The sequence below is a fragment of the Globicephala melas genome, chromosome 15 (assembly GCF_963455315.2).
Source record: "Globicephala melas chromosome 15, mGloMel1.2, whole genome shotgun sequence".
Taxonomy (NCBI): domain Eukaryota; kingdom Metazoa; phylum Chordata; class Mammalia; order Artiodactyla; family Delphinidae; genus Globicephala; species Globicephala melas.
The window spans coordinates 60,077,174-60,093,628 of record NC_083328.1 but is presented as its reverse complement, the minus strand read 5'-3'; the positions used below and the strand labels follow the sequence as shown (position 1 = coordinate 60,093,628).

General features: G+C 54.5%; 2 protein-coding genes across 7 annotated transcripts; both read left to right on the top strand.

The window, feature by feature from the left end:
- Positions 1-1,086: 1,086 nt before the first annotated feature.
- LOC115839357 (interferon regulatory factor 4-like) lies at positions 1,087-13,295 on the top strand. Of its 6 annotated transcripts, none has more exons than XM_030830953.3 (8): positions 1,087-3,394; positions 8,272-8,461; positions 8,772-8,872; positions 9,679-9,766; positions 9,886-9,951; positions 10,724-11,095; positions 11,747-11,833; positions 12,067-13,295. In XM_030830953.3, exons 1-7 carry the CDS (start codon positions 2,756-2,758, stop codon positions 11,809-11,811), a joined length of 1,521 nt encoding a protein of 506 aa, XP_030686813.1. In that variant the 5' UTR covers positions 1,087-2,755; the 3' UTR covers positions 11,812-11,833; positions 12,067-13,295. The 6 variants fall into 6 exon arrangements, 5 of the variants coding, with proteins under 5 accessions (XP_030686813.1, XP_060140443.1, XP_060140442.1 ...); XR_009558982.2 differs by having other exon boundaries at positions 1,089-3,394; positions 10,724-11,275; positions 11,715-11,833; positions 12,067-12,084; XM_030830952.3 differs by having other exon boundaries at positions 1,092-3,394; positions 11,715-11,833.
- Positions 13,296-13,431: 136 nt separating this feature from the next.
- FOXS1 (forkhead box S1) lies at positions 13,432-16,221 on the top strand. The gene has a single exon (XM_030830955.3). It carries the CDS (start codon positions 14,968-14,970, stop codon positions 15,958-15,960), a length of 993 nt encoding a protein of 330 aa, XP_030686815.1. The 5' UTR covers positions 13,432-14,967; the 3' UTR covers positions 15,961-16,221.
- The last annotated feature ends 234 nt before the right edge of the window (positions 16,222-16,455 follow it).

Genomic DNA, 16,455 nt, shown 5'->3' with positions numbered 1-16,455 from the left:
CATGCCTGACTTTTTACTTGAATGAGTTCACTTACTCCTCGGGGAGGAAACTGAGGCTCAGAGTGGTCAGGCAGCTTGCCCAAGGACACACAGCTAGAGTAGGGGAGGCTGGGTTTGAAGCTAGACACTCTGTGTCCCATGATGGTTGTTAAGAAGCAGCTCCTTCTGGTCTTGAAGGTTATTGGCAAGGAGGATCCACCCCCAGCTAGTGGGAATGGCCCTCCCCACCTAGAGTTTAAAGGCCAGGGGAGCCACTGTAGAGGGAGGGTCTCAGGGCAGCCCATAAAGCAGCAAACTGACTCTGAGGATGAACAGGGGTCACCCGAGCTGATTTTTCCTAAACTAAAATTAACTTAGGATTAAGAGAGATCTGAAATCTCTATAATCTAATAAACACCTGTATGGGGGTTCTTATTATGCACCAAGCAGTGTGTCCAGGGCTGTGGGGGAGGCCCAGATTCCAGTATTCGGGGTGGGAGGATGGATGAAATAACCTTCACCTGCTACCCAACCTCCTCCTCTGCATTCATGCAACATGAGTTCATTGAGTACCTACTGTATGCCAGGCATTGTACTGGGCACTGAAGACACAGCAATGAGCAAACCTGTGCCCTGGTGTTGCTGACATTCTGGTGGGAAAGACACTAGATAAACAGATAAACAAAAGAAAAAATATGTCCGGGGGACTTCCCTGGTGGCGCAGTAGTTAAGACACTGCGCTCCCAATGCAAGGGGCCCGGGTTCCATCCCTGGTCGGGGAACTAGAACCCACATGCATGCCGCAACTAAGAGTTCTAATGCCTCAACTAAGGAGCCAGCCTGCCGCAACTAAGACCCAGTGAAACCAAATAAATAAATATTTTTTTTAAAAATGGGGGGCTTCCCTGGTGGCACAGTGGTTAAGAATCCATCTGCCAGTGGACACAGGTTTGATCCCTGGTCTGGGAAGATCCCACATGCTGCGGAGCAGCTAAGCCGCACGCCAAAACTACTGAAGTCCCCGCGCGTAGAGCCCGTGCTCTGCAACAAGAGAATCCACCTCAGTGAGAAGCCCGCACACCTTAACGAAGAGTAGCCCCCACTCGCAGCAAGTAGAGAAAGCCCATGTGTGGCAACGAAGACCCAACTCAGCCAAAAAAAATAAAACTCCATTCCTATCATCTCTAGGACAAACAAAACCCCTTGATCTGATGTTCCAGGTCCTTCATAATGCTCCCCGCCCCCTTCCATTGCTGCTTTTACCACACTGTGGCTCAATAACAGCAATAATACCACTCATTTATTGAGCACTTACTGTGGGCCAGGCAATGTGCCAAACACTTTACCTGCATCTCAAGCAGCCCTGTGAAGTGGCTGGTCAGCTAGCAAGTGGTGGGGCTGGGATTTGAATCCAGGCAGTCTGGCTGTGGACCCCATCCTTGTCATTACTATGACTCTGCCCACCCCCCCCCCAGAAAAAAATGAAGAGATTGCCTGACACAATCAATACTCCTGCTTAGATGTAATTATTACTCTTGTATTTATTATTTTATTTTAGTTTTTAATTTTTTATTTTATTTTTGGTTGCGTTCGATCTTCGCTGCTGCACTCAGGGTTTCTCTAGTTGTGGCGAGCGGAGGCTACTCTTCGTTGTGGTGCGCGGGTTTCTCATTGCAGTGGCTTCTCTTGTTGCGGAGCACAGGCTCTAAGCGCACGGGCTTCAGTAGTTGTGGCATGTGGGCTCAGTAGTTGTGGCTTGCGGGCTCTAGAGCACAGGCTCAGTAGTTGTGGCACATGGGCTTAGTTGCTCCGTGACATGTGGGATCTTCCTGGACCAGGGATCGAACCCATGTCCCCTGCATTGGCAGGTGGATCCTTAACCATTGCACCACCAGGGAAGTCCCATACTCTTGTATTTAATCATATGAAATTTTTTGTGCTCCATCAGAGTCCTACAGCTCTGATTTTGAATCCTGGCTGTGACTGTAGAAATGTCAGAACTGGGTGGCTGCTGCCATATGAGGACAGAAGGTGGGGATCATGAAGCAAGGCCCCTGACAGGTACACATGAGGGACAGGGCTCCCAGCCTCTGGTCAACACTGGCTGGCCATCCAGCTTGGTGCTCCCTGCAGTGAGGGGTGGTTTCTCCCTCTCAGAACCTCAGTTTTCCCAGGTACACAGCCAGGGTGGAGCAGTCTGAGCTACTTGACCTCTTTCATTTCACAACCCCCCTTTGACAATTTAATGAAAGATACAAACCCTAGAAAAATGCGTAGAGATGAAAAAATTGCATACACTTTGGGCGGGTCACGGACCCCACCCAGAACCCATAAACTCCAGGTGCAGCTGTTGGGAGGCAGTGTGGGGCACTGTTCAGGCCCCTGGGCTCTGGGGGCAGAGAGTCCTGGGTTCAGATTCTGACTCCCCCAGGCACTAGCTCTGTGACCTCAGTCCTCTTAACAAAGTAGGTAATTACACTCATCTCACGTGCTGTTGTGAGAACCCACTGAGACACTGCAGAAAAGGCTTCAGCCAGGCCCAGCACCATGGTGAGCAATCAGAAAGGGACTCCCAATATTTAAGGAAATATTTCTCCAAGGGTGACCCATGGACCACCTGGATCAGAATCCCATGGCGGGACTTGTTTAAAATGCACGTTCCTGGACTTCTTGCCCAGAAAATCTGATTCTTCAGGTCTGGGATGGCGGCTAGGAGTATGCATTTTAAACCAGTCTCTGCCTCCCAATTCTACTGGGAGTTAGTCTGAGAAGCACTATGCTTTTCCCACCTCTACAGTCCAGGTCCTGGAAAGAGACTAAGTTTCCGGTAGGCTGGGAAGAGCAGAAAACAGGTGCAGGGATGGTGCAAGGGACGCCTCTGAGCGCCCTTCGGGGCCCCCCTCCAGGGATGAGCAGAACCCGGGCTACCCCACCCCGTACCCTTCAGTGGGTCTTGGTGGTGCCTCTAGCTGCCCCCGATGTGAGGACCGACGCCCTCCAGGCCAGGCGACATGGGGAGGGGCGACAGGGCCTCTGGGGAGCAGAAAGGAAAGTGAAACCTCCTGCCCAGCCTTTCGCTTTCGCCGCCTCCACTCGCCGTCCAGGTGGCCCCCGCGATCCCCTGTCGCGCTGGGGTCTGGCCGCCGCGCTCCCCAGACCTGGTCCCCGGAGCACTGTGTCCCCGATGGCCGGCGACCAATGGCGGAGGGACGAAGGGAGGGTTCCCGACAGCAGGCGACTCATGGCGGGGGCCGGGGGTCCCCTGCGTCTCCGCGACTGGCTGGTGGCGCAGATCGAGAGCGGGCGCTACGCTGGGCTGCGCTGGGAGGACGCGGGCAAGACCCTCTTCCGCATCCCCTGGAAGCACGCAGCCAAGCAGGGCTACCAGGCGCAGCAGGACGCGGCGCTCTTCAGGGTAAGGATGCGCGGGCCGGGGGCCGCCAGCCCGGCCCGGGAGGGCTCTGCGCTCACACTGTCGCAGAGTCCGGAACCGACACGACACGCTGTCACCTCGGGCCACAGGTTCACCCCTTAACCTCAGTTGTCTCTAGGTTGAGGGTAGTGTTCTGTATACATGGGAGACCCTCCCACACCCTCTTAAAAGAGAATCAGACAAGGGCTGCATAACCTGCACCATCCCCACGCCTCAGGGGACCTCTCCTCCCTCTCCTTGAGGAAATTAGATGCCACCGCCACCATGGAAATTCCCTCCACTTCCCACCCGTAAACTGTTAACCCCAGCAGCTTCGGGGACATTTTCTGTGCTTTCCAACACCAGCCCTTCTCAGGGACCTCCTCCAGGGATGCCCTCCCTTTCCTTAGACACCATTAACTTCCTCCAAACTGGCTCTTTCCCACCAAGATTGAAACTGGAATCTCTCCTGTGAGCAAAAAGCAACCAACCGCATCCCAGGCCACTGCCACCATCCCAAACACCACGTCTCCAGCTCCTGCTTCTCTGGCCTCCCCTCTCCTTTCACAGGGTGAAGCACCTAGAAAGGGTCTTCTGGACATCAACGCCCTCACTCATAAACCCCTCCCCCCCCCAGCCCACAGTGTGATTCCTCTCCCTCCTGCTAACGTCTCTAATTTTGCCAAATCCAAGGTTGCCATTACTATCATCTTCTTGGACCCCTGGGTGGGTTTGCGTCTAGTGGACCCTCCCTTCTTGAAACAGTCTCACTTGGTTTCCAGGATCTGTGTCCCCTCCCCACTCCAACCCTGACCTGTTTTCCTCCTACCTTCCTGGACCCCGCTTCTCAGCCTCCATCCCTGCTTCTCCTCTTTTGGGGCTCTCAGCACTCTCTCCTGGGCCTCCCTCCTCACGTCCCACTCTCCCCTTCCACGGCCTCAGTGTGGAGCCCAGCATTTCCCAGCCTCCCAGCCAAGCCCCAAGCCTGCTGGTCTGACAGCCCAGACCTCTCAGACTCAGCACCTCCTTAATAGCACACTCATCAGCTCCCTCCTACAAACGTCTGTATTTCCCAAAGTGGAAGATGGCACGGATCGCCACCTAGACCCCAGAGCTGGGCACCTGAACCCTGGCCGCTCCCCTCTCCTGCAATCTCATTCTAATCCATTTCCAAGGCCTTCGGCTCTTACTGCAGAACTGCTCTTTCATCCGTCTACGTGGACCCGTTCCCACCATCTCTCACCAGGATAACTGAATGCCCTGCTTTCCCATCCCTCAGCTCTCCCCTCAGTCCTCCAGAGGTATATTTCTAAATGTAAATCTTGCCTTGGCACTCTCCTACTCAGAGTCCTTCCGTGGCTCCCCATTGCTCTTGTGATAAAGTCCCAACTCCTTACCAAGACCTCAAAGCTCCTCCCTGGCCTCTGTCCGTCTCTCTCCACTCCTTCCCCAACCTTAGACCCAGCCAGACAGTTCCCTTCAGTCTCCAAATGCTTCCTGTCTCTCTCACCGTGAGAACTTTGTACATTCTGTTCCCCCTGCCTGGAACACCCTTTCTTCTTCACTTTCACTGGCCAACTCCCATCATGCTCAGCTTAAACATCTCTTACTAAAGACAAGCCTTCCCTGATGCATTCATTTGCTTAATGCATTTATGAAGCTCTCAGTGCTTCTCCCAAGTCGTCCCTGATTCCTTCTGCTTCCTCCATGGAACCGCTTTCCCTATGAATTATAAGTGCCTTGTATGAGTCTGCCTCCTCCAGCTGCCCGTGGGTGGTGACCTTGAGCGCAGTGCCTGGCCCACAGAGGACTGGTTCAGGAAGTGTTGAACAGGTGGTTACCTGGCCTGCCCCTTAAGGCTATGTGCCGTTCAGAAGCGGGAGATTCTGGGGACGGGCCCTCCCTGTCCCTCTTTGGCACTGCTTTAACCCATCCCTCAACCCACCACTGTCACACACACGTGACTCCCTGGCTTCAGGCCCTCCTGGTGCCTCAAAGTCCATGGGATAAAGCTTGGCCTTCGAGGACATTCATGATCCAGCTTCAACCTGTCTTCTTCCATAATTCCTCTTCCCCTTCCCCCCACCACATACAGTTGGTCCTCATTATTCACAGATTCCATATTTACAAATTCTCTGACTCGCTAAAATTATATGTAATCTCAAAATTGATATTCAAGGCACTTTTGCAGCCATTCACAGACATGCACAGGATGGCAAAAAAAAAAATTGTCACCAACATGCATGTTCCCAGCTGAGGTTGAGCAAGGTGACAACTCTAGTTTCAGCTCTTCTACTGTAAACAGGTGTCCTTTCGCAGACAATATTTAGTCCACGTTTTTAATATTTTTGTGCTTTTTGTTGGTGAGTTCACTGTTTAAAATGACCCCCAAGCTTACACAGTTTTGAAGCGCTGTCAGTATTCCTGAGCACAGGAAGGCTCTGACGTCTGTAAGTTTCTTTCAGACGTGAGTTACAGGGTTGTTGGCCATGAGCTCACTGTTAATGAATGAACAGTTTATATTAAATAAGGTGTCCTTCAACAGAAACGCTCATAGAACAAGGTTATGTATTGACCCGTTGATGAAAGTGGGGTGACCAGAGGCGCACAGGGACCTAGCCTTGTATTTCGCTTAGGAGTGACGGTTCAGTGTTTGCTAACTCAGTGGTTGTGTAGATTTCATAGAACACAACTACCAGGAATAACAAGAATCAACAGTACACATACCCTCAGACACGCACACCAGCTCCAGTCACACCAGGCTGCCCACTGTCCCCTGCGCGCATCACGCGCTTCCATGCCTTTGCTTGGGCTGTTCCCCCTGCCGGGAACGTCACTCCACCTGGCAACGTCCTATTTATCCTTCGAGGCCCAATTTGATTCATTCAACAAATACTTATTGAGCATCTCCTGTGTGCCAGGCACCACTTTAAATGCTTAGGGGCACAGCAGTGTCCCCAGAGATCCCTCTCTCATCATGGTGATAACACCCTGTGCCTTGAGCCCAGGTTACCTTTGAGTTAGAGCATCCTTAACATAATGAATAAGTACTGCAATAAATAAGCAGCGTGTGCCAGGTGCTGTGCTAAGCACATTACATAGACCGCTCATCTTACACGTGCCACAACCAGGTGAGGTTAGGTATTATTGGCACAGTTTACAGACAGCAAAATCAAGCCTTAAAGGTCTCACCACTGGCAAGAGACACCAACAAAGGAACTGTGGCTTTTCAGTCTGGTGTCCCACTAAGCCTGGGATCCCCGAGAGCAATGACTGAGTGTGATTTATCAATTAAATCCCCTGCCCCCCATCCCTGAAAGTGAGCAATGCGAACAAGACATCTCCTACTGTCCTCCCCTTTGACTACTGTGCTCCAGCCTCACTGGCCTTCCTTGAATCTCTCCCCAGGACCTCTGCACTTGCTGTTCCTTCTACCTAGTACGGCCTTCCCCCAGATCTTTGTCCGACTCCATCCTTCTTTTCAATCAGGCTTCAGCCCAAAGGCCACTTCCTCCGCGAGGCCTTTTCTGATCACCCTCTCTAAAGCGGCCCCTCATATTTATTTATTTATTTAGTCCCTCTACCACAACAGTCATTCTAATGTGTTTAATGAGTATCTTTGGTTTGTATGTTTTCTTGCAAAGTGGGCATTGCTGTTTCGTGTGTATTCTTACCTTATATACATCATAATTGTGTCATAGATCTCATTCTGTGTCTTACTTTTATTTCACTCAAGGTCATGCTCTGAAGATCTATTCTTGTTCTCTGTCCATCTAATTTGTTTCTAGATGCTGCCTAGAACTCTCCAGTGGGCATCTATTACACGCACTCCCCCACCTACTTTCCCAGGGATGGACACAAGTTTGCTTTCCAGACCACAAATAACGCTGCAGTGGATCCTTGCCCTGGTCCCCTCGTGAGCCTCTGTGAGAATTCCTTTGGAATTGGCATTTCTGCTCACAGGGTATGCTTATACTTAATTGGACTAGGCATGCCTGATTGCCCTCCAGAGACTCTGCTCCCATTCCATGCCCACCAACTGTGTCCACATCCCAACCAACTACTGGCTTATCCAACTGGCTAAATTTTGTAAGCTTACAGGTGATATCTCATACTTTTATTTGCATTTCTCTGGCATTAATGAGTTTCAGTACCTTCTCCTATGCTCATGGGATTCTGGTTTCCTCTTCTGTAAACCACCCATCCTTGTCCTTTGATAAGAATATTTCTTTAGGGGATGCTTTCTGTTTCTTACTGATTTGCAGAAGTTCCTGTATGTTCTAGATCTTAGCCCCTTGCTGATTTCAGACATTGCAATGTTTTTGCCTTATGGTTCATGCCTTTAAAATTTTGGTTAAGAAGGATTCTCTGCCCCCAGAAGATTTTCTTCTACATTCTTTCCTATTAAGTTTATAGTCTTACCTCTTACTTTTGGTTTTTTAATCATCTGAAGACCACTTTGTTTGTGGCAATAGGTAAGGATTCAGTTTTATGGCTCTCCAGATAGCAAGTCACTGCCAGCATTTTATATCCCATCGTATTATTTTTTTTATTTATCACAATCCATAATTTGGAATATAGTTATTTCCTTTCAGCTGTTTGTGGCTGCCTTCTCCCATGAGACTTGAGTTCCTTGAGAACAGGGACCATGTATGTCTTGTTGTTCCCCATTTAGTCCTTAACTTGGGCCTGGCACACAGCAGGAGCTCAAGGAATATGTGTTGGATGGAGGGAGGGAGGAAGAGAAGGAAGGAGGGAGGGGCCGAGGGACAGAGGGAGAGAGAGAGAAGGGTGGGAGGCAAGGCAGCCCTCATCCCTTTCCACAGCACCATCCCCATCTCCCACGCTATTCCTCCCCCAATGCCCCTGCTCACCCCCAGGCCTGGGCCATATACAAGGGCAAGCACCTAGAGGGCGTTGACAAGGAGGACCCCTCCACCTGGAAGACGCGGCTCCGCTGTGCCCTCAACAACAGCGCTGACTTCTGTGAGGTGCGCTCGCTCAACCAGCTGGACATCTCCAACCCCTACAAGGTCTATCGGCTCCTGTCTGCCGGTGCCCACAACCCAGGTACCATCCTGTCCCTGGAGGTAGCAGCTGAGGATGGCTCTCTGGGCAATAAGGACCTCACATTGCCCATCTGTAAAATGGGAAATGGTGGGCTTATTGAGCTTAAATAAGCTCATGGGCTGGTAAACCTAGAAGGACCTTACAGTTTATCTCCCCATTCGAAAAGGAGGAAACTGAGCCCAGAGAGAGGTGGGCCTTGCCTGAGATCATGCAGTGAGCTGGGTTACTCTGGTCTGGGCTCACCTCAGACAAGGTTGGGGGGTTCCCCTTGGGGCCCAGGAAACCACAGACTATTTCTTCCTTCATCCAGTTACCAGGGCTTGTGCCCCCTGTAAAGAGGAGGGCATTCTTCATAGCCAGCAGGTGCCCCCTGGAGAAGTGAGAGAGCCGGCCTGCAAGACAGAAGAGCAGGTCAGTGAGTCCTTCCAGCCCCTACAGCCTTGCTAGCCCAGGCACCTCGCACCCATACCACCCCCTGTATAATCTCCAGCGCATTCATCTCATCCTCTCCATCAGCTCCTGCCCATCTCTGTTCCCATCCATCAGCTCTACTTCCTGCCTCTACTCTATCTCTGCCATCATTTTCATCTCCTTCATTCTATTCTCCTTGACTCCATCATTTGTCCCATCGTCTCCACCATCTTCACCTCCATCTCTCTGTCTGCGCCAGCCCTATTTTCTCCCATTTCAGCCCCTCTTCCCTGTCATCATGGGATCAATCACTCTGTCCCCACTCATCCCATCAGATCCAGTTCCATCACTGTATTCCCTTCACCTGCATCACTTCTAGCTCTCATTGTTGCCATCACCCCTATCATCTCTATCTCCATCACTGTCTGTATCACTCTTACTCCACCCCATCACCTCTCCCCCGTCATCTGCGGTTCATTCCTCTGTTCCCATCATCTCCCCATTAGCCTGGTTCATTCCACTGTCCCAAGTGTCCCCATTCCATTGCTCTATCACCCCATTTCTATCACCCCATCTCCTCATTCACTGCTAGCACTTTTCTCTCCCTATCACAATGAGCTTCACCTCCAAAAACCCCATCAACTCTCTCTCTTTAACTCTACGGGGTAAACTTCAAAGTCCCTATCAAGCCCGGCTGGCTTTCAGTCTGTCCAGACCTCCCCCTGCCCCAGTTTAGACTGTCTGGGAGCTCCTGTGGCCCACAGGTCTCCTCTTCCACCCTCACGACCCTTTCTCCCGATGCTCAGGTTGGCTCCAGATTAGTCACAGAGGATAAAGACAAGAAGCAGCCCCCCAGGCTGGCCTCCCTGCCCTCAGGCCCTTTGGCTGGCCACAGTAAGGACTGGGTCTCCTCACCCACCCCTGCCTCCTCCCCGGCCTCTTCCAGGACCTTGATCTAGGGGTCGAGGGACCCAGGGTGAGGCGATGCCTTACTGCTTCCCCTCCTTCTCCAGGGTACCAGGCTCAGGATCCTGCTCACCCCTGGGGCCCCTTACCTTCTGAGGACTTCAGCAACCCCGGTAAGGAATCCGAAGGCCCTCTCCCCTGACCGCTGTGCAGAACTGGGGAGGACCTAGGGTTGGTGCCGAATAGCCTCTGTCTCCCACCCAAAGCACCCAGCCCAGACTCCAGATAACAACAGCTAACATTTGTTGAGGGCTTAGCTTATACCAGGCATCCTTCTAAGTCTCCCCACAGCCCTGTGAGATAGATACTGCCATTCTCCCCATTTTACAGATGCAGAAACCAGACACAGAGGTTAAGAACCCTGCCCAAGGTCACACAGTTAGTAACCTTGGGAAAGTTACTATCAGATCACAGCTCCTAAGGGGCAGTGAGAGATTAGAACCCAAGGGCCTGGCTGTAGAGCCCACAGCCCTAACCACTGAGCATACTGCTAGCTCTTCATATGGGAGGCTGCTGTTTTGTTGTTGTTGTTGTTGCTATTATTATGATGATTATTATTTCTACCGGCATTAAAAATATTTACCGGGAAGAAACTCCTAGAATCCCAGAAATTTGGGCTGGGAGGGCGTCGGTGTCATGCCCCCATTGTACTGATGGCCCCAGACCCTATGCTTTTGAAGCTCAACTACCAGTTTGTTTATACTGGAAGCTGCTATTATTTACTACCACCACTACTACTAGAATTACTATTATTACTTATCGGGAGGGAGTGTCAAAAATTCCCGAGGTGGCGGCCGGGTGACCTCTGGGTTCCCTGCCCTGTTGTGAGGGGAGGGGGAGCCGGCGCCGCCAACGCCGGGCGCGCGTCCCCTCCCTCTCCCGCAGATTTTTGGCTGCACGTGCGACTCTTCTATGGCGCGGAGCTGGTGCGCGAAGCCACAGCGCGCGCGGCCGAGGGCTGCAGCCTGAGTCCGCGCGCAGCCGCCGCTGCCGCCGAGCTCCTGCTGGGGTCGCCGCCGCGCGTCGCGCAGGTTCGTTTCCCGGAGCCGCCGCCCGGCGCCCGCGTCCTGCGGCGCCTGCTGCCCCACCTGGAGCGCGGAGTGCTGCTCTGGGTGGCTCCCGAGGGCGTCTTCGCCAAGCGCCTGTGCCAGGGCCGTGTGTACTGGCGCGGCCCGCTCGCCCCGCACCGCGCGCGGCCCAACAAACTGGAGCGAGAGCGCACCTGCCAGCTCCTCGACACGCGCAGCTTCCTCGCGGGTAAGAGCGCGACAGCGGGGCCGCTGGCGGCGCGGGGCGGAGTGGCCGGGCACTGGGGTCGGCAAAGGAACTCGGACAGAGGAGAGTGGGCACACGAGATGTGCGCGTGGGGCGATGGACTTGACGATGCTGGGCTGGAGTAGGAATGGAAACAAAGGACATGACGCAGAAGCACCGGGGGTGAGAACGAATGTGGGCATCGGGAGGGCTGGGCACAGATTAGACATAGGCGTATGGGAGGTGTAGGCACGAGGCAGGCTGGGGCACTGGGTGTGGGACATAAGCATAGGACTTGGGCACGTGTTGTCATAGGGCGTTATGCATAGGGTGGGCATCGGGGGCACTGAACACAAGATAGACATAGGTGAGTGGCAGTGGGCATGGGGTGGGCATAAAGGCATGATAGTGAGCATAGGGCACGAGGCACGGGGCATGAAACCTAGAAGTGGGAGCAGATGTGGGACTTGAGGCAGGTGTGGGGACGTGGAAGTGGGCATAGGGCATGGGCACACAATGGGGATGTGGGCTTACGGGACGTGTGCATAGGATGTGAGCACAAGGTGGGCACCAGGTGGGACGCCCCATCTTGGCCCAGACCCCACAGTCTCGGTGCCCGTAGAACTGAGAGCCCACCTGCATCATGGTCGCCAGGAGCCCGAGTACCAGATCCGGCTGTGCTTTGGCGAGGAGTACCCGGGGCCCCCAGACCAGCCTGAGGAGCGTCTCATTATGGCCCATGTGAGTCACCTCCCACTCCAGCGGAGAACCACACCCTCCAGCCTCCCCGAACGGCCTCTCACTGCTCCCTCCAGTCCCAGCTCCGCTCCGGACCTGCCTTATCTGATCTAGAACACCTTGCGTGTAAAATGCATGTGGAGAGGAGCTGTCACTTCTGCCCCCCCGACCCCAACAAAGGGTGTGGGTAAAGGGGAAGGTTGGCTCATTGCCCCACCCCCACCCCCACCCCGCAGGTGGAGCCAGTCTTCGCGCGGGAGCTCCTCCTACACTCGAAGCTCCACGGCCAGGTGCCTCGGTGGCGCGTTCCCAGCCCCGCATCCCCGACAGCGTCACTCACCTGCTGACACAGCTGAGTCAGCCCTGAGCGGTTGTTTCCCCCTCCCGTACCCTCTACAGCAGTCCCCACAGGGTGCAGATCCCACCTCAGCCCTGCCCTAGCTGAGCCAGGGGACTTTAGGTCTCGCCTCACTTATCGCCCAGGTAGTTTGAGACAGTGGAAGCCAGTCACGGCCTTCAACCTCTCAGCCAATGAGATGGAGCCCCCGGAACCCAGGAAGGAGGCGTGTAAGCGGACAGCCGGGCAGCTGGGCCTGGGGCATCAGGCTTGGGAACTAAACTCGACCTTGAGGTTCCAGAAATAGCAATTAGGTCAGAAACAAGACTTCATCTTTTTGTGAAGAGCCGGACATGCCCATAGCGGTTTACCTAAAGCAGACCTTACCTGCAATTGATCCATTATAAGGTTTGCTTAAAGCTGAGTTTACTGGGAGTTCCCTGGTGGTTAGGACTCTGTGCTTCCACTGCTGGACGCCCAGGTTCGAGGGATCCCTCGTGGGGGAACTAAGATCCCACAAGCCACCAGGTGCAGCCAAAAAGAAAAGGGGCTGAGTTTACCAATAAGATCTTCCGCATAGATTAGACTGAAGCCCAACCAGTAACAGAATTGCCCCACCTCTGAGGGGCTGTGAGTTTCCAGACCCTCCTTTCACCTGCCACAAGTCTCTCTTCTTTTGGGGTGGGTGGGGATTGTGAGGGGAGGGGGTCCCAAAACAGAGGACTTAGCCTGAACCTGGGGCTTTAAATGCTAACCACTGAACCACCGCCAGTAGATACTGTCTTTGGAGAAACTGAGGCAGGCCTAGGACAGAAGCCAAAGTGGGAGCCAGGAGTCCAGCCCCTGCCCAAGCCCCCCCAATCTTTGCAAACTGTAAGTTGTAGGGAGTCCTTGAGAATTGGGAGGGAGCCCTCTCCACCATGAAAGCAGTGACCCTACCTTGTCAGTAAAGTCACTGTTTTCTACCCCAGATATCAGACCTTTTACCTTTTCTGATTTCTGACTTTATTTATAGGAATTCTCTTACAGATGGCAACATAATAAATCTTTTAGTGATACATTAATAAGCCACTTTTGTGGGGGAAACCTGTATGATTCAATAAAGGGCAGAATCAGTCTTAAAATTCATTCAACGAATGTTTATTGAGCACCTACTCTGTTCCAGGCAGATACTGGACACTTGGGATAGAACAAAGCATGGTTCCCTATTCCCTTGGGGGTCACAGCCAGTTTTCCAGTGGGGGCCCAGTGACAGTCCTCTACCCCTGCCCCTCACGGAAGGAGTAGTGTTAAGGAGTTACGGAATTCTGGGTTGAAATCACAGCTTTGTCACTGACTAGCTGTGCCACCTCAGGCAAGTCACTTAACTTCTCTGAACCTCACATTCCTCATCTACTCAAGAGAAGCTATTAAGGCCTCTGGAGCAGAGTTGGTCTGAGAAGTAAATGTCGAGAGGGGAGGGGAGCTGGCCTGGCATGGAGAGTGGCACACAGTTGGGTACCGATGACTTGGTTACTTGTGGGTGGGAGAGTGTGGAGGAGGTTGCCCCATCCTTCAGAAGGCTTGACTGTTCTGGGCTTCGCTGTACCCTCGGCCCAAGGCTGCAGCTATCGGGGAGCCTCAGCTCAGGGTGACAGTCCTCGTCATGCCCAAGCCCCTACTCTGTACCAGGCTCTCAAAGGGCACTGGATTCAGTGTAAGGGAGCCCGTTGCCTCTCCACCACAGCCCGGACAGCTGCAGAGTCTTCAGCTCCATTTTAGAGATGGGAAATGAAGGCTCAGCCAGGGTCTTGGTTGAGAGCCTCTTGGGAGGGTGGATGGCTCTGTCCAGATGTCTGTCCTCCCCACACTAGTCACTAGAGGGCGCCAGGGCTCAGCAAACGGGGTTGGGCCGGCCCTCGTCCCCACCCTAGGTGCCCCACCCCTCGTGGACCCCAGAGCTAGGAGGGCAGGGAATAGTGTGACCTCGAGCGCTCTGCACTGTGGGGAGAAGAAAGTAGACCCCAGGCCTGGGAGGAGGAAGAGAAAAGAAAGGGGGAACCAGAGGTGGGGACTCGAGAGGCCCCTGAGGCTCTTCTCACAGGAACTCCCTGTTCTCCAGTTCAAACACAGATGCTACCTCTCTCCTCTCTCATTAATGTGTGTGTGTGTGTGTGTGTGTGTGTGTGTGTGTGTGTGTATTCCTCTTCCTCTCTGTGGATTCCTTTCTTTCTCTCATTCAGTGATTCTTTTTCTGTACTCTGTGTGCACGTGTGCATGTGCGTGGGGCTGGCTCTCTGTGTGTCTCCCTGTTTTCTGTCTCTTTCTGCTCTTTGTCTCTCTTTAAGTCTCTGCCTCTATCTTCTCTGTATGTTCCTGTCTTCCTCTTATTATGCCCTTACCTCTCTTTGTCTCTGTCTCTCTCTCTTTTCACTCTCTCTTTCCATCTCGGCCTCTATCTCTCTTTGTTTCGTCTCTGTCTCGCTCAGTTTCACATCCTGTCCCTCCTCAGCCACCACCAGCCAGCACATGTGGGCTAAGGGTCTCAGTCCCTTCCCTCCTGTCTCCTCACCCCTGGCAGCTGCTCACGGCTTCCCAATCCTGGCCTCTCCTGCCCGCCCCTCTTGGGCCTTGTGGGAGGGGGGCGAGGGAAGAAGGGAGGGCAGCCTGGCGGGCCCACCCCTTTTTGCCTTTCCAGGCTGGGAGGCTGGGCCAGTGGGCCTTTTAACCAGCCTGGGCAGGCTGTGCCGGACACCAGCCCTGGACACTGTGCCTGGCCCCCGTGGTTCCGGCAGCCGCCAGCCTGGCCAGCCCGGTCAGCATGCAGCAGCAGCCCCCACCCGGGCCCCTGGCCCCTGCGGCCGAGCCGACCAAGCCCCCCTACAGCTACATCGCCCTGATTGCCATGGCCATCCAGAGCTCACCGGGGCAGCGGGCCACGCTCAGTGGCATCTACCGCTACATCATGGGCCGCTTCGCCTTCTACCGCCACAACCGGCCCGGCTGGCAGAACAGCATCCGCCACAACCTGTCCCTCAACGAGTGCTTTGTCAAGGTGCCCCGTGATGATCGCAAACCGGGCAAGGGCAGCTACTGGACGCTGGACCCCGACTGCCATGACATGTTCGAGCACGGCAGCTTCCTGCGCCGACGCCGGCGCTTCACCCGACGGGCAGGCGCCGAGGGAGCCAAGGGCCCCGCCAAGGTGCGCCGCAGACCCCTCCGAGCCACCAGCCAGGACCTAGGATCCCCCGACGCTGCGACTGGCATGCAATGCCCGTTCCCACTGGAGCCGCCAGAGCCCAAGGGCCTAAGCTTTGGGGGTCTGGTGGGGGCCTTGCCAGCCAGTGTGTGCCCGGCCACCACCAATGCCAGGCCTCGGCCACCCTCGGAGCCCAAGGAGATGCCCACGCCCAAGCCTGCAGGTCCAGGGGAGCTCCCCGTGGCCACCTCATCTTCCCCGAGCCCCGCATTTGGCTTTCCTGCCAGCTTCTCTGAGGCTGAGGGGTTTAGCAAGGCCCCTGCCCCCATCTTGACCTCCGAGGCCACCATCGGGGGCAGCTACCAGTGCCGGCTGCAGGCGCTGAATTTCTGCATGGGGACTGATCCTGGCCTTGAGCACCTCTTGGCCTCAGCAGCCCCCTCCCCTGCACCACCCACCCCTCCAGCCTCTCTCCGGGCCCCGCTGCCCCTGCCAGCAGACCCCAAGGAACCCTGGGTTGCAGGCAGCTTCCCTGTCCAGGGAAGCTCCGGCTACCCACTGGGGCTGACCTCCTGCCTATACCGGACGCCAGGAATGTTCTTCTTTGAGTGAAGCCAGCCGGCCTCAGGCAGTCCCTGCAGAGACTCTGCCAGCTACGCCCTCCAGGTTGAGCCTGACTCTAGGATCTGGGGAGCTCTCAAAGGACGCGGGCCTGGCAAGCCCACAACAGCCGGGAGAGGAAGCCAAGACTGGCGTGGTGAACACTCAGCCAGCGCCCAGGGTCTCTGGACAGACTTGGGGGTGAGGGGAAGCAGGGCTCCCTTGGGATTTACTCTATGGCTCTCAGGGCCAATAAAGCCAGTGTGATGATGAGGGTCAGTTTGCTGGATGGTTGGGGACTGAGGGCCAGGACACCTGGCTCCGTGGGGGGCGTATGGTTGTGGGGTGGTATGGCAGGGACGGGGGACCCCAGATAGGAATGTCCCACATGAGGCTTTCTCCTGCTGGGGACCTTCTCAGGGAGTTTCCCAGGAAGGCCGAGGAAGTGGGAGCAGGGAGTGGGAGAGAGAGAGGAGGGATGCAACCAGGAGAGACACCAGGCAGGAG